The following is a 17,740-nucleotide window of genomic DNA, read 5'->3' on the forward strand; positions in this document are numbered from 1 at the left end:
TGTTCACCAAGTGTTGCACCAATTGTGAAAGGTGACAAATTATACTTAAATCAATGTCCCAAAAATAAACTTGAAAAGAAATAGATGCAAAATATTCCTTATGCTCCAGCCATTGGAAGCCTAATGTATGCTCAGGTCTGTACAATATTTGACATTGCTTTTGCTGTTAGCATGTTAGAAAGATATCAAAGTAATCCAGGAATTATCTATTGGAGAGCTACAAAGAAGGTCTTAAAGTATCTTCAAGGGACCAAGGATTTCATGCTTACATATAGACGAACCGACAATTTGAAAATTGGATACTCAGATTCAGACTTGGCGAGATGTGTTGGTTCTAGGAAGTCAATGTTATGATACATCTTTATGCTTGCTGATGGAGTAGATGAGTAGTATCTTGGAAGAGTGCAAAACAATCACTTGTATTCACATCTACCATGGAAGTCGAGTTTATTTCTTATTTTGAGGCTACATCACAAGGTGTTTGGTTAAAGAATTTTATCTCTGAGCTTAAGATTATGGATTGTATCTCTAAGCCATTGAGAATATATTATGTCAATTCAACTGCTGTATTTAAGGCTAAGAATAATAGAATAGTAGTCAAAGTAAGCACATCGATATTAAGTACTTAGCCATTAAAGACCGAGTTAGGTCTAATGAGGTACAGATAGAGCATATTAATACTAAACAGATGATAGCTGATCCTTTGACAAAAGGCATGCAACCAGGATTGTTTAAGGATCATGTTACCAGTATGGGTTTATGTTCTGTAATGTCACTTATATAACTTATGTTATATTATATGACATACTTGAATATAAAATTTTTGTTATTGTTTGTTTCACATTTGGTTAGTATATATGCGCATACATGATTGAGAATGACAAATAAAATTCATTGAAGGACCTAGAATAAGCATTGGGCTTATTCTTACAGAAATACCGCATAAAGAGTTTATTCAATTAGGAGATGTTACATTGTAATACATAGAAGGTAATACTCGATTAATGAGAACCTACCGATATGATTCGTGTAATTTCTCTTAATTGTTTAAGCATAGTATGTAATTACAGACTATACGTAACAAATGTTGGACCAAATGGAAGAATGTTAGAATTTTTATTCTAATTGTGGTCCAATTTGTTAATATAGAAATTAGTTTGGGTGGTTTTGTAATTATTAATTAATTATATTAGCAGTTGGTTTGTTCTTTGATGAAAAGAATACGACTGTTCATAAACTGTATAAGGTTTGGATCCCCAATTCTGATTACACAACAAAACAAACACATTTTGATTCCATCTGGCTTTGTGATTCAAGAACTGGAAGTTCCAAATTAAATCAAAGAATTTATTGGCAATGGATGAAGGTACGTAAATTACTGGTTTTATAAAATATCTAACATAATTCTCATGAGACTTAGCCTCTGGATTAAGTGATTTTTCTGGCTTTAACTTTAGAAAGGGAGTTTAGGAGTATTTTTTTAATTACAATGTATGTCTCTCTCCTCTATTCTAAGTGGTTCTTGAAATCCTCCATCTATAGGTACTTTTAAGATTAATTATGATGCTAGTTATCCTGGTCCTAGTGATAGTGACAGTTTTGCTTGCGTTATCAAAGATCGTAATGGGTGTTGGCAAATGGGGGTGTTTGGGAATGATTAAGAGTAATAGTATTCTTCAAGGAAAATTGTTTGCTATTTGAGAGGTTATCTCTTAACTTGGGATATAAGTCAACGAGATGTTATTTGTGAGACGGATTGTGTGGAGACGTTTAATCTTGTTACTAATCATCAAGATGGTTTTGGGTTTACTGATTCTTTGGTACTCAAAATAAGTGATATCATGCATTGAAATTGACGTGTTGACTTTCGTTTAATTATAAAAGATGCAAACACAGTGGCGGACATCATGGCAAAAATGGCGACGAAATTATTTCTTCATCAAGTGGAGCTTCTCTCTCCTTGGAAGGAGTTTGAGAGTAGTCTCAAATGGGATTGGCCTCTATTTAAGCAATTCCTGAGCTTTGTTTTCTTTCTTATTTTTTTAGCTTTTTTAAATCACAAAAAAATAGTTAAAAATTTAAAATTTAAAAATCACTATTTAACAATTATTAAAAAGAATTAAAAATATATTTTCTTATCATAATTTATAATTTTAAAAACTGGATCAGACTGGACAGTCTAATCACTCTAATTGTAAACCGACAGTAATCATGGTCCGGTTAGTGTTCTAAAATTGCTGATAAAAAAATCGACGGTGAACTGCTGAATTGGCCGAAAATCGGCCAGTCGGACTAGACCGAGACCCGACCAGATTTCACTTTTCAACTGAAAAAATAAAAGAAGCCTCCCTCTCTATCTCTCACTCACCTAAACACCTACGCATCTACTTCCCTCTCTAAAAAAAAAACCTAGCCTCCAATGCTGCTTTCTTTTTCAAGCTGTGTCACTGCCGCCGCACTACCGCCACCGTCGGGATCTGCATTGCTGCCGTCCACATTGCACCCATGGTCATCATAACGCGCCTCCTCACCACGCTTTCCCGTCAGTTTTGAGCTTCTGCGTCTATTCTGAGCTTTTGCGGCCTTTGTATCGCTGTGCTTCCGCTGTGGTGCTCCCTCTTCGTCGCTTGGTCGAGCTTGCCTTAAGCCTTCATTTCTGCTCCAGCTCGCTATAATAAAAAAACGACGATGAAGATGAAACACGCGAAGAAAAAAGAAGAGAAATGTAAAGAAGAAGGAGAAGAAGAATGAAGATGAGGAGGATGAGAAGGAATGGACGCCCGTTATATAAGTTACTTGTATTACTTGTATGCCAAAAAGACTTGTATGTGTAGCAGTACTCTATTTTAATTTAGTATAGAGGTAATCATAAATCAGAGGGTTCGATTTGTGTTTTAAAAATTTTAAAAGATTAAAGTTCACAAATCAGAGGATTGATTTTGCGTAAGTTCACAAATCAGAGGGTCGGTTTTATATTTTAAAAATTAAAAAAAAATTAAAGTTCACAAATTGAAAAGATTATATTTGTGTAAGTTCACAAATTGGAAGGTCAATTTTGTGTTTTAAAAATTTAAAAAAAAAAGTTAAACTTCACAAATCGGAGAGTCAAATTTGTGATCTCTATATAAAAAAAAACATACCAAATTTCTCACATTGTTAAAAAATATTACTATAAATTCAATGTCAAAATTAAAAAATATTTATAAATTAGTTAAAAAAATTCTTTAGTCCATAAATTATTTATTTTTTTCAAATTAATTTATAATATTGTGATTTATAGTATGAATGATAATTTATTTAAATTATAAATATAACAACAAAATTAAATTTTAAAAGATGAAGGAAGAAAAAATTTAAAAAACAAAACTGTAGCGTGGAACATAAGTAAAATTATTTGGTGCATATGAATATTTTTTAAAATGTTCAATATTTAAAATTATTTGGTGCGTATGAATATTTCTTTATGTTTCAGTTTTACATATAAATTTTTTTCATTTTTTTAAATTTAACTTTGTTGTTATATTTGTAATTTTATATAAATTATCATTTATACTATAAATCAAAATATTATAAATTAAATTGAAAAAAAAATAATTCATGGACTAAAGAATATTAATAATATCAATAATATAAATAAAAAAATAATAAAAAATATTAATAATATCAATAATATAAATAATCCAAACTTTTAATATGCAATTAGTACATAAAAAAGTTGGTAGAAGATATTAAAATGGATATGTTTGATCAATTAGTACTCAAAAAGATTACATAAAAAATTTTAGATTAAAATATGATCCAATTGGATTGATTTAAATTTGAAAAAAAAAATTCGTGCATATTTAGGTTGCATGATGAAACGGTTATCTCCCACGTTATCTCCCATCGTCTCCATCAACCTCTTCTGAGGCAAACGGTTATCTCCCACTCTCCTATTCTTTTTCTGTTTTACTTATCGTACAAATTTTTTATTTTTTAAAAAATATATTTTTTTTACAAATAAGTGTAAACGAGATATACATGTGTCCCGTCACCTGTCTTATCTTGTTTATACTCACTCAAAATTATCTCATTTATAGTGTAAACGAAATATAGAGAAGTATTTATTTTGATAAATATTTTTTAAATTATTTATTTCAATAATTATTATAATTAATTTATTTATTAAAATAAAAAATTCATTAGTTTCTTATGTAAAATGTAAGAAAAGTTCAGTAAATACCATGATTCTGTAAACTGGTTTGGATCGGTCGGTCGAATCAATCCAACCGCAAATCGGTAACATTAACTGCCCAATCAGATATAAAACTGTTGATAAAAAAACCGGTTCTATAAAAAACCCATTGAAAAATTGCTGAATCGGCCAAAAATCGGACGGTCGGACCGAATTGGGACTCGGCCGGTTTGCCCGAATACGAAGCTAGTCCTTCGTTTCCTTTCGCCCTTTCTTTCTTTCATTCAGAAAGAAATCACAGAATTCAGCCAAAAAACTCTAGCACTGCTAAGTTCGCCGTCTGTCCGTCCGTATATCTAGCTTCCCTCGTGCTCCAAGTCTTCAACCCCTGTTCGCTGTCACCGATCGCAGCTGCTTCCTCGAGCTCGGCGTCCATCGTCTTTGTCTGCTCAGCCGCGCTTCCGCCTCTGTTTGTTTGCCGTTCACGTTCGCCTCTTCGTTCAGCCGTAGTCTACCTTCGCGTTCTTTGCCGTTCACGTTCGCTTAGCGTTCACCATTCGCGTTCACTCGTTGTTCACCGTTCGAGTTCGCATTCGCGTTCATCTGGAAGCCACGCTGCTTTAAACTCTGCGACCAACCCGCGCGCTCCATCTAGCCGTCGAACTGCTCTCTTTTGTCACCACCGCGGGTTCCCTAAACCCACCACCAATACTCTGCTTCAAACTCTACAACTTCTGATTTCTATTACAATAAGTAACTATTTGCTTTGGTAGTGGTTTGGATTTTTTTTCATAGATTATACAATCGTTATGTTCTCTTCTGTTAAACTTTGAATTCTCTTATTTCGTTTTAATTTTACCGCACTCAACATGTTTGATGAAATGCTTTAACCATATTTCTGGTTGGTTTTATAATTTCTAGCTTTTAGAAACTTAGTAAGTTGATTGCATGTGAAATTAAGAATAATTGGATTTTAGTAATTAGGAAATTTTAGGTGCACAAATAGCATCTTTGCAGAAAACATATTAGCATGATTATTCCACTTGCATCTAGTAAATTTTAACTTTTATTGCGAACTTGTTAATTTGCTAATTGTTCTTGTGTTGTTGTTCTTCTGTTATTGGTTGATTGGTTTTGCTCACTGATTGTATTTGATGATAAATTTTAAATTGATAACTCTATTACTGCTTTATTGTCTGTTTCTGTAGTTAAATTTTATTAAAGTTTTTTGAATTTGCACTGCCTATGTTACTGATTCACTGTTCCTTCATTGCTTTTTTTTTGTTAATCGTTGTGATGAGCTTTGTTAAAATTGGGTTGAAAACTGTTAATCTTTCTTCATTTTTCACTGTTCTGACTTCTGAACTTATGAACAAATTTGCAATTGGTGATCTTTTGATTGTTCTTCATAAGAACAGAACAATTAGTGATTGTATGATTCATGTTCTGATTGTTCTTTTATATAAAAAAAATTCCGTTTTTATTATTTTGCTCATTGTTTGGTTGCACTGTCTCTGTTCTTGATCTCCACTGACTTGCTACCCCTCCTCCGTGTTGGATTCTTTTTATTCCAGCCTGTGTTGTGTTTTTGTTTCAGGCTCTGTTGTGTGTTTGCTGTGCAACACTATCATTTTTTATTTTACTTTTTGACTCAACTACATTAAGACAATAGACTCTATCTTTAACTTGTGCATTGTAATTCAATCCAGCTATTTTTAATGGAAGTATAATTATGTTAATTGTCAACAAATTTGCAGCAAGTTTTTGCATATTTTGATGATTAATTACATTTAGTTGGTATATTGGTGATATTTTATGTAGAGTTTTAAATTTGAAAGATATTTAAGATGTTTATTTATAATTTATTTATTATTTTATTATGAAACGATTTTTCTGGTTGAACTACGGTTAGACTGGTTGGACCAGTAAATTAGTGAACTATTGACTAGAACGGTTTGATGATCGGTTTGACTTTCAGAACCTTGGTAAATACACAATAATTTAGAGACTAAATTTTGAATGTTTATGTTTTTTAAACTTTATTTTTTGTAGTATTTAACATTATTTATCACATACTTAGAATATTTAATAAAAACTTTTTTTTAACCAAAGATAGGGAAACTTGAACGCGCGACCTCTTAAGGTGAATATGGGAGACTAGAGCTGGAAGTGAGTCAAGCTAGCTCATGAGCCAGCTCGAGCTCGACTCGTTAATAGCTCTATAAGCTAAAATCGTGAGTTGATGAGTCAAGCTTGAGTCTGGAATTGAGCTCATAAATTAAATGAGCCGAGCTTGAGTTTGGATAAGCTCAGCTCATTAGCTCGTGAGCTGTCTCGATTATATATATATATATATATATATATATATATATATATATATATATATATATATATATGCATTTAATCTATATTTTTAATATTATATATATACATAGAGTAAACTACCATTTCTACCCACGAAAGTTGAAAACACTGACACATCTACCCATAAAAAAGGAAATTACCATTTGTACCCATAAAACATGAGTTTCATATAACAAAATTATCCAAACACTAAAAAATCACATAAAAACTCCAAATTACTCTTATCATCATCTGCATCATCTTTTTCCCTCCACCACCACCACCACTAACCCCATCCTCTCTCTCTCCTTCTATTTTCTGAGCTCGTCGCCGCCATCAGAGTCCGTCAACTCTGCCAACTCTTTCCTCTATCTTTTTCTCTCCTTTTCTTTCTGTATTTTACTTCTCTCTCTTCTACTTCTTCAAATGGTTGCGTGATGTAGGTTTAGTAGTCTCTGGGTTTGTAGACTGGGGAAGAGCGGGTGGAACCGCGGACTGGATAGGGGCTGGAGCTCTGTGTCAGCGAGAGATGGAGGGCTAGCTAGAACGGGTTGGGGCAGCGGTAGCGATCAGGCAATGGCAGTGGCTCTAGAGTTGTAAAAGGCGACGAAAACAGAAGGTGACAGTGGTCCTGGGCTCGCGGAGGTAAGGCGAGGGGAAGAAGAAGAAAGAGAGAGGGAAAGGGTGGAGGAGGAAAGAAAGGGGGAAAGGACGCGGCGGCGGCAAGTGGAGGTTGGGTGGGACTTGACGGTGCCAGCGACTGTTGAGTGCCGTGGTGGTGGTTACGCAGAGGAGCTAAGAAGGGGCGAGAGAAAGGAAGAATAGTGGAAATCAGGTGAGGAGGGACAGCTTGGTGTTCGCCGGTGGTGGTGCGGTGGTCTCAGACAATTTGCTTTTTCTATTGTTGTTGTTGCTTTATGTAAAGAAGATGATAATGGAGGTATAATAGTGGTGGTGGTGATGGTAGTGATGAAGAAAATGAGGTGGTGGTGCCTTTGAATTGAGTGATGATGGTAATTAGGATTTAGGGTGGTGGTGAGGAAGAATTTCAATGGTGGGTTTGGGATTGAAAAAGTGGTGGTGTGGAGTAAGTGGTAGTGGTGGGGTAATTTGGGAATTTCAAATAATTTTTTTGGATTTGGATAGTTTTGTTAGCAAAAGTTTATATTTCATGGGTACAAATGGTAATTTCCTTCTTCTATTGATGGATATGTCAGTGTTTTCAACTTTCATGGGTACAAATGGTAGTTTACTCTATATACATATAAAATAGTAATATATAATTATATATATATATATATTAATGATCTTATTTATTTAAGATTTTACATTTATTTTTTATATATAATTTTGATATAGGACATAAATAAAAAAGTTACAATTTATTGATAGATAAACAATATATAAAATTAATTTTTAAATATTTTTAAAATATATAAGTTATAATTTATTAATATAGAATTATAAATTATATTTTTATTATTTGAGCCAACTCGTAAGTTCGAGCCAGCTCATGAGTTTTTCGATGAGTCGAGCTTGAGCTTAAGAAACAGGCTCGATAGTTAATGAGACGAGCTTGAGCTTGGTCTACCTCAGCTCAGCTCGGCTCACTTCCAACCCTATGAGAGACTATGCCATTTAAATTATAATTCGTTGGCAAAAACTTATTAATTTTATTGATAAGGTAAATTCAATAAAATATGTTCCTTAAATAATAATTCATTATAGCCCAAAAGTTAGTTTTTCCTTGACTCAATACAACAAAAGCATATTTGTAATTAACGTTTTATTAGAATGAATGTGTTAAATTAAAAAGGACAAAATTTGAATTTTTATGCATTTGTCTTGACAGATTTGAACAAAGCAATAATAACAAGAGTAGGTGTCACTCCTAAATCCATGTCACGTTCGTTTTCTCGTGTAGAAAAAATTTTATTTCTACACCATAGAGTTCACCTAAGAATGCAAACCTGCTGGGACCATCAAAACCGGAGCACAGTGACAGAGGCACGCATCCCTGGGACCCTGCCTCAGTGGCGCCCCTGAATCGCGTCTTCACTTCTTATTCGTGCTTCATTCCTTCTTCACCGCACCAGTCACCCACCGGTTCTCTCTGGTGCTCTCGTCTCTGACTCTCGCCTTGCTCATCTCCCTGCCAACAGCTCATTGCCGTCTTCGTTGACAGTTGCTGCCGCCGCCCACCAGCCCCTTTCGTGCAGTGCTGCAGTTTCAGACTTTCAGGTAAACCACTAAACCTTGATTTTAACTGTTAAAATTATTTATTTTAACTGAATATCATGCTTGAGCTCTGAATTCTAATTATGAATATTGTTAGAAATATCAATTTGTATGTTATGGTATTATTATGCTTGATTGTTCTGTTATTTTTGTTTGGTTTTTCTTTGTTCTTGTTTTGTTTACATTTTTAATTTTTATGTTTAGATAAATACTAATGGGAGGAGGATAGCTTATTAAAATGGTTTATAAGAAGCACATTAATGGATAATTATTCCATCTCATGCTTCTATCTTGATGTAGATACATTTGTTAATAAATTTGATCTGAGACCATACCAAATTCTCTCGCCATAGTATTATGATTCTCCCTACAACATTCAGTTTCAGCCTCACAAACTCTCGTTATTACAACTCTGCCACTATTTCCCACCACTTCCTCCTCCGCCTCCTTCAGCTCTGCGTCGACCACTGCTCCCTCAAACGCACCCACCAATCCCACTCTCAAATCCTCACAAATGGCTTCTCCCAAGACCCCTTCCTCCTCACAAGGCTCATCTCTGCTTACGCCACCTGCGGATATTCAAACTTCTCCAGGCGCGTTTTTGAGACCCTTGACGCCAAGAACGTCTACCTTTGGAACTCAATGATCAATGCTTATGCCAAAAATCGCCACTTTTTTGGGGCACTCGAGTTGTTCCGCCAAATGTGTCCTAGTGTTTCGCCCGATGATTACACTCTAGCAACTGTTTCCAAGGTTTGTGGCGAGCTTGAGGACCTGATTTGTGGGAAGGTGGTTCATGGGAAGAGCATGAGGATTGGGTTTTTGTCTGATGTTGTTGTTGCAAATTCTGTAATGGCAATGTATAATAGGTGTGGGATGTTTAGTGATGCGATGAAGGTGTTTGACGAAATGCCTCACAGGACTGTGAGTTCGTTTAATGTTATAATTTCTGGGTTTGCCGCTTTGGAAAGATGTGGTTCTTATTCCAGTGAAGGTTTCTGGTTGAAGTTTTTTATGAGAATGCAATCTGAAGGGTTTGAGCCTGATGCTTTCACAGTTGCAAGTCTCTTGCCTATGTTTTGTGCTGGTAGTAGTGAGAAATGGGATTATGGGAGGGAAATCCACTGTTATCTTGTGAAGAATGGGTTGGATATGGATATGGGTTCTGATGTTCATGTAGGATCTTCTTTGATAGATATGTATTCGAGGAGTGGTAAGGTTGTTCTTGGTAGGGCAGTGTTTGATCAAATGAAGAGCAGAAATGTTTATGTGTGGACGGCGATGATCAATGGTTATGTAGAGAACAGAGAACCTGAGCATGCATTGGTTATGTTCCGTGAGATGCAAGCAAAGGATGAAGCACAACCCAATAAAGTGTCACTCGTTAGTGTGCTTCCAGCTTGTGGCTTGCTTGCTGGGTTAACTGGTGGGAAACAAGTCCATGCATTTGCTATAAAAATGGAGCTAAATGATGATGTTTCCCTATGTAATGCTTTAATAGATATGTATTCCAAATGTGGGAGTTTGGAATATGGTAGACGAGTGTTTGACAATATTTTGTACCCCAAAGATGGTATCTCTTGGGGTTCAATGATATCTGCATACGGATTACATGGAAGAGGAGAAGAAGCTGTTGCCACATATTATGAAATGCTCAAGCAAGGGATTAAACCAGACATGATAACAGTTGTTGGTGTTCTTTCTGCTTGTAGCAAGTCAGGATTGGTTGATGAAGGCATCGATATATATAACTCACTAATGACTAAGCATGAAATGCAACCAACAATTGAAATTTGTGCTTGTGTTGTTGACATGTTAGGTCGATCAGGCCGGCTTGATCAAGCCTTAAATTTCATAAAAGAAATGCCGCTGGATCCCAGTCCAAGTGTCTGGGGATCTCTTTTAAGTGCTTCTATAATACATGGAAATTCGACGACAAGAGACCTGGCGTATAGGTGTCTCTTAGAGCTAGAACCTGAAAATCCTTCGAATTACATCTCACTTTCGAATACATATGCTTCCGATAGAAGATGGGATGTGGTAACTGAGGTGAGAACAATGATGAAAGAAAGAGGCTTAAGAAAAGTTCCAGGTTGCAGTTGGATAACTATCAGTGGAAAGACTCATTCCTTTATGGTTGCTGACAAAGCTCATCCATCTTCTGATTTAATCTATGAAATGTTGGTTGACATGGTATCAGTAATGACAGGAGATGTTTATGATGATATTGATATTCTTCCATGAATTTCCTTGTAATGATTAATGAGCCTGTAAGTGAGAGCAAACATCAAAAATCAGTTTGCCAAAGAGGTCAGCCATCTCTGATATTATGCTTGATCTTCCCTGACTCAAAATTTGATGTGCTATTCATTGGTCAAGTGAGAGCAAGAACACAAAAACCCAGCTTATGATTCTTTAAAAAAGTCCTCTTAAGGTTCCATCATGCTTGGGGAAACATTTCGTAAAACGTGATGAAATGACCTTAATCAGTTAGAATTATGTATTACAATAGTGGATCTGACTCTCAAGAATCTTGTAAATTCCTTTACTCCCTCTTTCTCATGTCTTCTACTTTTTAAGTTCATTATCAATTTAGTGTGTCTGAATTAGGTTCAGATAAGACAAGTGGATATCCAGATTTATGTCTTAATAATTTTTTTTTTGTTTTCCACGGTAAAAAAATGGTGGATCAATTCAGGAGCTAAGGCCCAAAATGCCTTCTCTTGAAGAAAAACATGCTAAAGTCTAGCCCAAGCCAAAAGAATTTAAGCCCAATGATAGTTGCAAACTCCCCGTTCGATTGTTTTGCTAATTCACTTCATACGGTTGAGTTTTATGTTTGGATTCTGGGAAAGTGAAGAAATTTTGGTAAATTTTTCTGTTCTGCTTGTGTTCTGGGGAAGTGAATAAAATTGTAGAATTTATCTTCACTTGGAAGTAACGTAGAATCACTTCATTTTCCACACTCACTTGCACATTCATCACTAATAATATTGCTGCGATCATATTATCATAATGCTCACTAGCTGTTCGATAAAATGTTTCAGTTGAATCTTTAAGCATATCATAGGAGAATTCATGCAAGAACTGTTTTGCATTATGTTTGAATGAGATGGTAAATGAGATTAATGTATTCATGCTCTGCAGGAACTGGGCATCATAACCTTTTGCGTTGTTACTTTTTGAAATGGAGGATCATTCATTTTTAACTCGGATGATGAGTCACCTTCGTTCAACCTGCAAGTATGACTTGGCTATTACTTAGTTGTAAACAACTATCGTTCAATTTGCAAGTGTATGTTATTGCAACGTGTCGAGTTTCACTGAGGTTTTTTTGTTTTCTGGTAATAATGTTAGGTATTACACTGGTTACCCGAAGGATCTTGGACCATCACGGGTTATTCATTTTACCTCTGAGCGCGAATTTGTTGAACTCCTTCATGAAGGTTATCCTATGGTGGTTGCATTTACAATCAGGTGATCTGGAGTATGCCCTTGAATTATTGTTTGATTACCACTTATTTGAAGTTCACTTTAGAACTAAATGGAACGAGAAAAAAGAAACCACCACGAAGATTTAGGATTAACTGCTAATTATTGAATGATGCAGGGGAAATTACACGCGACATCTTGACAAAGTATTAGAGGAAGCCGCTGTGGAGTTCTATCCACACGTGAAGTTCATGCGTGTAAGTTATTGTTCATTGGTGCCTGGTTGTAAGTGTTGGCAGTCATATCAATAATGTTAAAAATTACTATTATGCATAACAGCATCCCCATTATGTTGTTACTTGTTAGACATGCACACATTACAATCCATCTCTTTGAAAGCTTTGGCATTTGGAAATTCTTAGTTGTATTATCTGCGTACTCTATTGTTATTGCTTATTGATGATGAATTGGTTATTTCTGGTACTTTTCAGGTTGAATGCCCAAAGTATCCTGGGTTTTGTATAACTCGGCAGAAAAACGAGTATCCATTCATTGAGATATTTCATAGCCCGGAACAAGTATAGTATTTCCTCTCTTTTTTAATAGTCTAATTACTTAAACTGCTTAACTTGCTCATGAGAAGAAATTGTAATGAATACTCTGATTTTTTAAGCATTTGAGTAATATTATAACTGTAATGAATTCTCTTTTAATGGTCTATTGTTATAGTATGATTTTTATTCATAGGTTAATCATTTGAGTGATTACATAACCATGTAAATCTTCATCGAAATTTAAGACTTGTGTTCCTCAATACAGGCAGCTAACCAGGGAAGGGTGGCTGATCCAAGTATTAAAAAATACAATGTGAAGGTCTTGCCTGTAAGTATAATAGTTTATTATTATTCTCCTTAACCGATTTTGAATTTATCAACTACACGTGTGAAATGAATGCATACCTAGGTAGGAAAGCAATGTAATATGCAATTTATGAGTAGAACAGTTTAATGTTTTATCTGATTTTCATGCATTGGTGCACTTGCAGTTCAACTATGACGTTAGTGCTTATGGATTTAGAGAATTCTTCAAGCGCCATGGTATAAGCGCATCAGATCCAAAATAGAACATTTTAGCTTTCATCCGTTGAATAAACTATGTAATGTAATATATAGTCGCATGTTCACATGAGGCCAACAGATGAATGATTATAGACACTACTATGTAGAGTGGGTTTCTCATCTAACTGAATTGTTGCATTTCTTGCGCAGCTTTGATTTTAGATTCAAGTAAACAGCAAAAATTTGGATATGGTGTAAATTTGTGCTTATGCTTAGTTTAGAAAGAAGTTATTGTCATCCAATACTGCCTCTAAAACAAAATATAAGATAATGAATTCAGAAACTTGTTTCATTGTCAAGTCAGAAACAAGAATAAACAAAGATAGATTGCACTTCCTAAAACTGCGAATGTCTTTTTATTTCTGTAATTTTTATCTCAGACAAAATCCAACAATTTTTTTCTCAAAAATTTACGAAGTATTGTAGACAGTCCCCTTTTCAGCCTTTATCGGCATGCATTCACCCATGAATTCCAGATCAGATATCTATAAAAGTGGCAAGCAAACAATGAAAATAAACGTGAAGATGAGATGCTTGGAGGTTCACAAGCAGCTGAACAATAATATATGTCCATAAAGGTTCCAAATTCCCTTTTAATTCTATTCTTTCGTTGTTTAGCTTGAATGTTCTCTTAGTTTGCCATTACTACCGGGGTGAATGACAGTCCTGTTCCCAAAAGAAAAATTAGGTTGTGTTTGGAAAAGAGTCAGTAATACTCATAACGCCATGAGAATACTTTTGCGTTTCTTCATCAAGGGAGTAGTACCTTTTTTTGCTCTCTTTTATACAACCGGGAGTAGCAACTTCCCAAACAAGAAAATAAGTACCAAGGTGATCAAGAATAGAACCTAATTACATCGTGCAACCTAAAATTTCCAGGGATATTTTGTTTTATAAACTTACAAAAGGTTAGGAATAAAAAACTACCCAATGACATATGCCACCTTGTCTAGATCTCTTAGCACCAACTAAAAAACAACTGGTCCTGCTGAGTTTCTTTGATCTTTCTCGTGGTTCATGGTGACAAGTCAAAATTTACCTCCAAAATTGAGTAAACTTCAGCAAGGGAAGTCACCTTGAAATCCGGTTTGTGTTCAACATCGGCGTACTTGGGAGAATCATATCTTCCCGTCTCATCAAGCAAGCATGTAAATGCTCCTGCTCGCTTCCCGCAAGCAACCTGTAACATGCTCAAGTAAGAAATAACAATCAATTACCATCCAATTTCCGATGCATTGGAATATCACAAAATTAGTAAAACACATGCATAGGATGGAAAAGGGACCCCTTTTCATCTTTGTTAGAAACAAGTATCACTATAAAACATCAACTATATGCACAACTTCACATCATTCATGCCTGATAAGAGACGATGAAATCTCACTAGTAGCAGTAATAAATCACATTCTGCTTTAAAAAGAATGATAGTAAAACTCTTTTGAGACCACATAGATTACTGCTCAGCAATGTTGAAATGACTCGACGTCGAATATTTGAAATATCTTCTAATTTTCATATCCTTTCTGAATTTTATTGTGCAAAACTGCAAATAACTACTGTTCTGCCTTTGATTTTGCAATTTATTTTCAATGAAGTACTGATGTTTGATCAACGTGAAATTAGACACTAAAAGATCCTGCAAGCATTAAGTAGTTAGTATAATGAAGCAAACCACTTACATCATCTTTAAGGCTATCTCCAACCATTATTACTTCATTTGGTAGAACATCCCAAACAGAACATATATGCAGAAGCGGAGCAGGATCCGGTTTATAGGGACGAAACTCCCTACTTAATGCTGGAGAAAATGTAATCTGCAGAAACAAAATGAAAGGTAGAATGGAAGTGCTTAGCACTTACATGGAAAACAGAATATGCACAACTGAATTTGCTGATAAACTCACCCCAAACCGTTCATGGAACAAATCAACGGCTGACTTTACATTGCGTGTGATCAATCCCCTCCTGGAAAAGGAATAAAGATAAATATAAATAACTATGTATGATAAGTAATTTAATCTTAAGCATAACTACTCAGATCATAACTTGAATATTCTTGAGACAAATTGAATGCCTTTATAAAATAATAGTCGATTGACAAATATTATGATGAAATTAAAACTTCATATTAAGAATGATTTCAGCATGATTCATAAACTATACACAGCCCAAAGAGAGACAAACAACTGATTGTACTAACTTAGTGTCTTGCATTTTATGAAAATAACATGATATTTGCAAAGAGATATATGAACATGGATTATAAAAATCAAAATATCAGCATATATGCTCCTTCCCCATATTAATAATCAAAATAGCATTTCAACCCATCTCAATTCAAGATATAGAACATATGTAGCTACAGAAGTACAGAACACAAGCCTCAAGTTTACAAACATACATTGAGCCTGCAGCAGAGCCCTGAGCACAAAACCAAGGGGGGATGCAATCTAAGCAAAAAACAGTACCCATTCCTTAGAAAGTTACTAACATGAATCCATGTTACGAAGATAGACCTAAGAATAAGAAGAAATTAATAAATTTGGAAAATATAAGATTGGTTTTGTACTATTGATGAGGCTATTTCACATAAACTTAAACAGCAAAGCTAGCAATATGGAAACACTCAACATTAACTCACATAGAAACCAAATTCTTTAAAATTTTAAGTTGTGACAACCTAGAAGCCAGGGATTAAACACAATAACTGGAACACCACGACATAAGAGGAAGATGTTGTGCTTAAATGGACCTTATATTCTTCGAATCGAGAAGACCACAAAGCTCAGCAGCACCTACACCACAAATATGTCAAGCAATGCAATTCAACAACCGTAACCAATGTAAGACCATTAACTGAACTACTTATGCTACCATTCTCTTTCCACTTCAAACAGAATAATCCACTTAGAAAAACCAAGTTCTCACACAAATAAATTCAAGTTATCAACTTTCACCAACCCCACTAAACCAACTCCCCCAAAAACACCAACTTCCCATTCAACATTGCAAAACAGAATAGAAGAACCACAAAAGACTACAAACAATTAAACCCAACATTTTGGGGGAAAACAAGCTCCAATGCGTACCGGGCATGATTTGAAGACGATCAAGACCCTGGCGCTCGTAATCAGCAATGGTTTCAAAGGCCTTGCGCTGTTTCTGAGGGGTCCAGTTCTCAATCTCGTGCAAGATATCAATCCCGGAAGGGTTCTGAGATTTGATTCTGTTGTACTCGTGTTCACCAAGGACGGCTCTGTACATGGCGGCAAAGTCGATGGCGGGAACGGTTAGGGTTCCGTCCATGTCGAAAACGACGCCCCTGAGGCGCGTTTTGGGGGAACGCGAAGACGACATTAAGAGAGACCTTGTTGTGGCGGTTTTGGAGAGGATGGATGAGAACAATGGCATGGATGATGATGGTAGTAAATTAGTGGCGGTAGTGAAGTGTGGTGTGTTCGTGGTGGAGAGTGACGGTGGCAATGATTGTGGCTGAAACTGCTTTGTAGGCAGACACCGCATTTTTCATCGTCCGTGTTTCCGTACAAACAAAATGTGCCATAAAATAATGTTAAAAAAAGGCGCCTTATTTGTATTAACGCCCGAAGAAGTAAGACCAGGGTCAACTTTAGGGAAGAAATTTTTGTTTTTTTTTTCCTCGAGTAAATTTTTTAAGTGGTTTTCAGATTGGTATATTAATGTTGCTTCTCACTAAATATATCTTTTAATTTGAGTTTCGGACAATATACAGATCTTTCTACCTAATTTCGATATGAAATGGCCAGCTGATGTGGAATACGTTCCAAAATTTCTCAATTTAGTCTTTGGCACAAATTATAAATCCTAGACATAGTTTTTTCTTCTTTTTTTTTTTTCAATTTCTTCCTTATCATGCTATAGCTCTTGTCATCGCTATTGCGGTCATGAATGACAGTCATGTTTCAAGAAGGTCGATTCGCTCCTCTGCGACGGAAAAGTGGACAAGGAACAATATGCGAAGTAGGCATGGACCAGTTCCGGAGTGGTGCGAATGTGGGTGTCGGCCAGTCCTTCAGTGGTCAGAGACATAGACGCATCCTAATAAGTCATTCTTCGAGTGTCTAAATTATAATATGAGTCCACTAACTTTCTGAAATTTTAAGTATTGTTGATTTGAGTTTAATGTTTGCTAAGCTTGATGTATATTTGCAGACTAGTGAAAAGAATTGGTGCGGATTATTTGTCTGGACAGATTCTGTACAAGATGAGATGCTAGTAAAATTTGATAAAGAAAATGAGAATGATGAGATGAAAATGAACATTGCATAGAGAGTGGGTAAACTGAAAGCAGATGTAAAAAATGTAAAAGTGATGATCCAAGTGCTTGGTTTAGGATTTTTCATATTATTTGTGTTTATATTAATGTTGGTGTTGAAGGTTTGAATAGAATCAGTCC

At 35.3% G+C, this 17,740-nt stretch overlaps 2 protein-coding genes across 4 annotated transcripts; one reads left to right on the plus strand and one right to left on the minus strand.

Annotated features, from left to right (window-relative positions):
- The first annotated feature begins 8,416 nt into the window (after positions 1-8,416).
- Positions 8,417-13,495, plus strand: LOC112776178 (pentatricopeptide repeat-containing protein At3g12770). 3 transcript variants are annotated; one of them, XM_025820220.3, is made up of 7 exons: positions 8,417-8,758; positions 11,903-11,998; positions 12,113-12,232; positions 12,366-12,444; positions 12,679-12,765; positions 13,007-13,069; positions 13,233-13,495. In XM_025820220.3, the coding sequence occupies exons 2-7, from the start codon at positions 11,943-11,945 to the stop codon at positions 13,308-13,310; spliced, it is 483 nt and encodes a 160-aa protein (XP_025676005.1). In that variant the 5' UTR covers positions 8,417-8,758; positions 11,903-11,942; the 3' UTR covers positions 13,311-13,495. The 3 variants fall into 3 exon arrangements, with proteins under 3 accessions (XP_025676005.1, XP_025676004.1, XP_025676006.1); XM_025820221.3 differs by lacking the exon at positions 8,417-8,758 and adding an exon at positions 11,515-11,623; XM_025820219.3 differs by lacking the exons at positions 11,903-11,998; positions 12,113-12,232; positions 12,366-12,444; ... (1 more) ...; positions 13,007-13,069; positions 13,233-13,495 and adding an exon at positions 9,056-11,132 and having other exon boundaries at positions 8,619-8,758.
- Positions 13,496-14,018: 523 nt separating this feature from the next.
- On the minus strand, positions 14,019-17,115 carry LOC112776179 (haloacid dehalogenase-like hydrolase domain-containing protein At2g33255). The gene is made up of 5 exons (XM_025820222.3): positions 16,395-17,115; positions 16,058-16,100; positions 15,210-15,270; positions 14,985-15,119; positions 14,019-14,485 (listed from the first exon to the last, which is right to left on the minus strand). The coding sequence occupies exons 1-5, from the start codon at positions 16,825-16,827 to the stop codon at positions 14,321-14,323; spliced, it is 837 nt and encodes a 278-aa protein (XP_025676007.1). The 5' UTR covers positions 16,828-17,115; the 3' UTR covers positions 14,019-14,320.
- Between the last annotated feature and the right edge of the window lie 625 nt (positions 17,116-17,740).

This window comes from Arachis hypogaea, chromosome 19, assembly GCF_003086295.3.
Source record: "Arachis hypogaea cultivar Tifrunner chromosome 19, arahy.Tifrunner.gnm2.J5K5, whole genome shotgun sequence".
Taxonomy (NCBI): Eukaryota; Viridiplantae; Streptophyta; class Magnoliopsida; order Fabales; family Fabaceae; genus Arachis; species Arachis hypogaea.

Excerpts from the sequence above, each read along its gene's own strand:
- LOC112776178 (XM_025820219.3), top strand. The coding sequence starts at position 9,113 with ATGATTCTCCCTACAACATTCAGTTTCAGCCTCACAAACTCTCGTTAT.
- LOC112776179 (XM_025820222.3), bottom strand. The coding sequence starts at position 16,827 with ATGCGGTGTCTGCCTACAAAGCAGTTTCAGCCACAATCATTGCCACCG. Across the intron at positions 15,271-16,057 it reads CTCGATTCGAAGAATATAAG|GAGGGGATTGATCACACGCA; the intron begins GTCCATTTAAGC and ends TTCCTTTTCCAG. Across the intron at positions 15,120-15,209 it reads TGTTCCATGAACGGTTTGGG|ATTACATTTTCTCCAGCATT; the intron begins GTGAGTTTATCA and ends TTGTTTCTGCAG.